At 44.6% G+C, this 6251-nt stretch overlaps 1 protein-coding gene across 1 annotated transcript in view; it reads left to right on the plus strand.

Annotated features, from left to right (window-relative positions):
• Positions 1-5755, plus strand: part of MINPP1 (multiple inositol-polyphosphate phosphatase 1) — a 50711-nt gene extending 44956 nt beyond the window's left edge. Inside the window, exon 5 of the mRNA XM_045437174.1 lies at positions 2738-5755. Within this exon, the coding sequence (XP_045293130.1) occupies positions 2738-3134 (397 nt within the window). The 3' untranslated portion in view covers positions 3135-5755. The remainder of the gene's footprint in view (positions 1-2737) is intronic.
• The last annotated feature ends 496 nt before the right edge of the window (positions 5756-6251 follow it).

Raw genomic sequence — 6251 nt, forward strand, 5'->3', positions numbered from 1 at the left:
TACTTTTCTATCGCTCGTTTTAATGTGCATTTAGTTTCTCTGAATATTTAGAAGGTGGCTCACGTCAGGTTGCTTCTTTAACCTCCTGGGGCTCCCTTCTTTGGTACTATATGTGTGTGCTGTTCAGAAAATGGCAGGTTGCTTTCTGAGATCTCCTGGTTCTGGTTTGCTGCCCTGACCTTGATCCGACTGGCGCTTTTTTTGGTGTTTGCTGTCCCTGTCCGACTCAGTCTTGACTCCCTCCCAGCAGCTTCTAGTGTGTGCAGCCTCTGGGCTAGAATGGGGCCTTGGAGTGGCTGTTTCGAGAGTTCCCGGTGGCTAGATTTCTCCAGCCCTGGGAGAGGTCGTTGTGGTCCTCTCTGCACCCGCCAAGTGTGAGCCCTCTCAGTACCTACCAGGTGTGAGCTCTCTCAGTACTCACCAGGTGTGAGCTCTCTCAGTACTCACCAGGTGTGAGCTCTCTCTGCACCCTCCAGGTGTGAGCTCTCTCTGCACCCTGCAGGTGTGAACTCTCTCAGTGCCTATGAGGTGTGAGCTCTCTCTGCACTGTGTAGGTGTGAGCTCTCTCAGTACCTACGAGGTGTGAGCTCTCTCAGTACTCACCAGGTGTGAGCTCTCTCAGTACTCACCAGGTGTGAGTTCTTTCTGCACCCTCCAGGTGTGAGCTCTCTCAGTACTCACCAGGTGTGAGCTCTCTCTGCACCCTGCAGGTGTGAACTCTCTCAGTGCCTACGAGGTGTGAGCTCTCTCTGCACCCTGTAGGTGTGAGCTCTCTCAGTACCTATGAGGTGTGAGCTCTCTCAGTACTCACCAGGTGTGAGTTCTTTCTGCACCCTCCAGGTGTGAGCTCTCTCAGTACTCACCAGGTGTGAGTTCTTTCTGCATCCTCCAGGTGTGAGCTCTTTCTGCACCCTCCAGGAGTGAGCTCTCTGCACCCTGCAGGTGTGAACTCTCTCAGTACCTACCAGGTGTGAGCTCTCTCAGTACTCACCAGGTGTGAGTTCTTTCTGCACCCTCCAGGTGTGAGCTCTCTCTGTACCCACCAGGTGTGAGTTCTTTCTGCACCCTCCAGGTGTGAGCTCTCTCTGCACCCTGCAGGTGTGAACTCTCTCAGTGCCTACGAGGTGTGAGCTCTCTCTGCACCCTGTAGGTGTGAGCTCTCTCAGTACCTATGAGGTGTGAGCTCTCTCAGTACTCACCAGGTGTGAATTCTTTCTGCACCCTCCAGGTGTGAGCTCTCTCAGTACTCACCAGGTGTGAGTTCTTTCTGCACTCTCCAGGTGTGAGCTCTCTCTGCACCCTGCAGGTATGAACTCTCTCAGTACCTACCAGGTGTGAGCTCTCTCAGTACCTACCAGGTGTGAGTTCTTTCTGCACCCTCCAGGTGTGAGCTCTCTCTGCACCCTGCAGGTGTGAACTCTCTCAGTACCTACCAGGTGTGAGCTCTCTCAGTACCTACCAGGTGTGAGTTCTTTCTGCACCCTCCAGGAGTGAGCTCTCTCTGCACCCACCAGGTGTGAGCTGTCTCTGTACCCACCAGATGTGAGCTCTCTCTGTACCCACCAGGTGTGAGCTCTCTCTGTACCCACCAGATGTGAGCTCTGTCTGCACCCTGCAGGTGTGAGTTCTCTTAGCACCCACCAGGTGTGAGCTCTTTCAACACACTTTTCCACATGGACACTGATCATGTTCAGGTCTGAGGCTGTTGGTGATTCACTGAGAAAACCTTTCCCTACTGTTATTTGTAAATGTTTTCGTTGGGTTTGGGATCTGCTCTCTAGTTCCGTCTGAATTTGTGGGGAATCATGAAGGTCCAAACCTGCTCAAATGCTGCTGTCCACTGGGAAACCCTGGTGCCCCAAGTGTGTAATCTGGTGTGGGGCTGGCAGGCTAATCGATTAGACGGCTCAGTGTGTTTGAGTAGATTTACACATTTTGTTTAAGAGCAAAGTTACATTCTTTCTATTAAAGTTGGGGGAAAACTAAGTCATTTGCTACTGTATATATATTTAAAAAAAAAAAAAAAAAAAAAGCCTTTACCAAAAAAAGGCATAGAAGGCATAGAAAACTTGCAGTAAAAAAAGGTGACCTAGCTCATGGTGTGGAAAGCTGTTGTATTGCTGGCCCTGTGCAGACTCCACTCCAGCCACAAACACAGCAGGGCGGCTGGAACAGGTTGTCTCTCTACCCTTTGCGGTTCTCTCCCAATGTAGTGCCCAAGGCAGGTCTTATAAAACATTGAAGGAGTACATGAGTTACCATTCACTGTTCAGACAGGTTTTAGCCAAGACCTTGACTGAGTATTGCTTGTCCCCATTTCCCAGATATAGATATGGTAGCGCCTGAGGTTCGTTCAGAAGCCCTCCGTGGAGTAATCAGTGTTTACTAAGGGCCAGTGTGCTCAGTTTCCTTCACGGAAGGGCCATACACTTTTGAAATCCACATCTGCTTCAAGTTCGTTAATCTCCTAGTAAAGACTCTCTTCTCTCTATATAAAGAATAGCGTGTGTGCAGTGTTTTAGGTGGATTTGCAATACCACAGCGATCCTGAACTGGGAACTTAACCCTGAGTGTAAAACATTGAGTTCTCAGCCACACAGAACCTTAGCCATATTGTTGGCGTCTGTACATAAAGATTTGAAAAGGTGAGAACGTTGTGTGCTCCTTCTCACTACTGTAGATATTACCTCCACGACATGAATACATACACATATTTTTTCCCCATTTGTCTTTCAAGGTCTCAGCCAGTTTCCTCTCCAGTTGTCCTGCAGTTTGGTCACGCGGAGACCCTTCTTCCACTGCTCTCCCTCATGGGCTACTTCAAAGACAAGGAGCCCCTGACGGCTTACAATTACAAGGAACAGATGCATCGGAAGTTCCGAAGTGGCCACATTGTGCCCTATGCCTCGAACCTCATGTTTGTGCTTTACCATTGTAAGAATGCGAAGACTCCCAAAGAAGAGTTCCGGGTGCAGATGCTATTGAATGAAAAGGTGTTGCCATTGGCTCACTCCCAGGAAACTGCTTCCCTATATGAGGATCTCAAGGAGCACTACAGGGACCTCCTCCAGAGCTGTCGCGCCAGTGACGAGTGTGAATTACCAAAGGTGAACAACACGTCTGATGAGCTATGAGTCACTGGACAGGATCTTCCGTCCATCAGGGAGTGACCCCGCGCTTGGAGTGGCTGGGCAAGCCGCGGTTGCAGGAAGCTTTCCCAGTACTTGTGTATTGCTGTCTTTTCACAGAAAGACGTTGAGTTTCTTTTTGAATCTGGACAGGGATGTGTAAGCAGCGGTTCTCCTGGGGCAGCTGTCTTACGGGGGAAAAGTCTGTTGGGAAAGATAGCCGGCACTGCACGTGTCGACAGAAATTAGATTCTTCCTGTTTGTAGAAGAACTCTCACACTGACACAGAATATGATTTCACAGTGATCCTTGAGGGTGCTGGAGTCACAGCGTCTGCCCCAGGGATGATCGTAACTTAACTTCACGGTTGTGCTGCCCTTCGCTTTCCCGCAGGTGGCACGGCTCTGCTGTCATCCGTCTGCCGTGGAAAACAGGCGGAGCCCCAGGAGCGTCACTCTGGAAGAAGCTAGCCTCTCTAGTTAAGGATTTGAAATGATATTAAGAAATAGAGTGTGATTTTCAAAGGACACCTTCACCGAAGGAAGACAGAGTATAATAAAATAGATATTTTATAAAGTATCTGAACACTTTTTCAGTAATTCCTTTTGACCTCCTGGTGAGTCTTGTGAGGCCATTCTTTAATTACTACCTTAGCTGCTCTGCATTTGTAACGGTGGAGGGACAAAGGGGACCATTAGCAGTGAGTAAGACGGAAAGAATCAAAGTTTCTTAGTCCGTTGCTTCGCAGTTTGTTTGTTTTTTCATTCTATCACTTTGCCTCTTTTTATATTTTGCCTCTATGTGAAATGTATCTTTTGGTTATTTATTGCTTTTCCATTCTCCCCCTTTCCCTCCCCACCCCCCATAAAGATTTCATCCTGGCTGGCTTAGTTTCATAGATCTGAACCCATTTCTCAGATACTTCTGAGTTTTGTCAGATGCTGTGAAAGTGTTTGCTATAATAATAAACAGAATTCTTGTGACTTTATTATCAGGTCTTTTCTGCTGTGTTGATACAGGCAGTAAATGATGGTAAAAAGTTGGAGTTTCAAGCAGCTTTGACTAAATCAGGCAATATAAGGCAGTTTTATTCTGATAGAAATTTCCTCAAGTAAATTTCCACTTCTTTAAGAGAAATGGAAATGCATTTTCTTAAAAATCTAGATAAGTATCACAACTATGTACTGAAATTATAAAAGAAGTTGCATAGACCATCTGTTGATGATTGATCCTCAAATGAATTACGTTCATAAAATAGATGATTAGCTGGTAAATACTGCTGGTGCACCAATATGCCTCTGATTGTCCCTGCAAAGGTCTGGTGTTCTCTCTCTCTCTTTTTTTTTTTTTTTTTTTTTGGTAAATGGGCAAAGAAGAGAATACTATAACCAGCATTCATGTCCATCATCCTGTTTGTAGATCTAAATAAGGACAGTTAAGGTCTTTTTTGTGTTCTGTGCCTCGGGTAACCAGCATAAAATTTAGTATTCTCACCATTCTTGACTCATGGAAACTTGCAGTATTGTTGCGGGGACTCAATTTTCTGTGAAAGGACATATGGTACATCTCATTCTTGAATGAGGGATTTACTTTAACTGCCGTGTCTTCTCTTGAAGATTTTCCTCGATCCTGATTATTTGTCACAAGTTAATATTGTCAATACATCAGTACTTGAGTACGCATTATATGTACGTACACTAGACTCAGAATATAAGTATATAAAATAGAATGGACGTAGTTCTTGCAAGGGGCTTATCCTACAAGCCCTTAACATTTACTTGGTGTCTGACACATTGACTAAAGAATTTTTGATTTACAGACTTTCTCCTGAAAGTTTAAAGGTCTCATGTTAAGAATCGTTTAATTTTATTGCTAAAAGGACCATATAGTCATCTTAACAGTGAATTCTTCAGGCTGGAAGGTAAGTGTGGTCCAGTTTAGCTAATGCTACAGAGATCGTGTTTATTCTGGTGCTATTATTCCCATTTAGAATATGCCTGAAACTGAAGAATTTTATGGTAAAATCCAGTGGTCTTCTCCAGGATGGGATATGTAAAAAGTTGAACATCGAAAAATTATCTTTGGCTAACAAGTTCATTCATAATAGGTGACCAAATCACTGAGTTAAGCCAAAATTTACTGACTGCTGGTTCTGACATTTTGGTCGATTCATAACAGGCTGTGGCCATGAGTCATTTTTCTGTCTAATATACAACTTGATGTATGTGTGCGTTGTACTTACTGTTTTTTATAGTCATGGTATCATTTTGAGGTTTCTGCTCTCCAGCCCGTCATCATTCACTTGATACTATTTTTGCATATAATCCTGATCGTCATCTTAACACTGAAGGCAGCACTGAACTTGTAAAGAAATAAGAGCTGTTTTTTTCCAGGCACAACCAACTTTTGTATCTTCCCTTGGTTGCTTTCCTCTTGTCACCTGCAGAACTGATGCGTGCCCTTAAATATCTGGGAGCCACACATACGACCAAACCAGAAGATGTAAGTGTAAGTTTTCAGAATATATTTCTCTAAGATGGGTATTTCATGTGGTTCATTAATGATCCTTGGAATTCGGACTGTCTTCTGCCAAATGGAAGCTGAAAATAAATATTTGCATTACCATACAATTTGCCTATATGTAGCTGTCTGGAACTTACTTCCCAGATGACTGCGTTCCCTCCTAACCATTCTTCCCACTCCCTTAGCATTTCCCTCCACTCACCCAGCCGCTCTGGCCACTCTTAAGCACGTTCACATCCTGTTAAGCTATCTTTTAGTGTGTGTGTGTGTGTGTGTGTGTGTGTGTGTGTGTGTGTGTGTGTAATAGTATTTTTGAGAAAATGCCACAGCAAAAAAAAAAAAAAAAAAGTCATGTTGTTCCAATGAAAAGATTTGTAGTTTGAGCATCCTATCTAGCAACCTGGGAGGACGTTAATTTTTAGAGCTGTAGCCATATGGGGAACTTGTGGCTCAGTATGAGGTGGAGTATGTGACTCTTGATCTCCAAGTTGTAGAGTTTACCTAAAAAAACCAAACTGTTTGGTCATTACTGAAGTAATACATTGTAAGATAGAGGGATTCTTCATCTTATTCTAAAACTAGTCTCAACTCAACACCTTC

The sequence above is a fragment of the Leopardus geoffroyi genome, chromosome D2 (genome assembly GCF_018350155.1).
Source record: "Leopardus geoffroyi isolate Oge1 chromosome D2, O.geoffroyi_Oge1_pat1.0, whole genome shotgun sequence".
Taxonomy (NCBI): Eukaryota; Metazoa; Chordata; class Mammalia; order Carnivora; family Felidae; genus Leopardus; species Leopardus geoffroyi.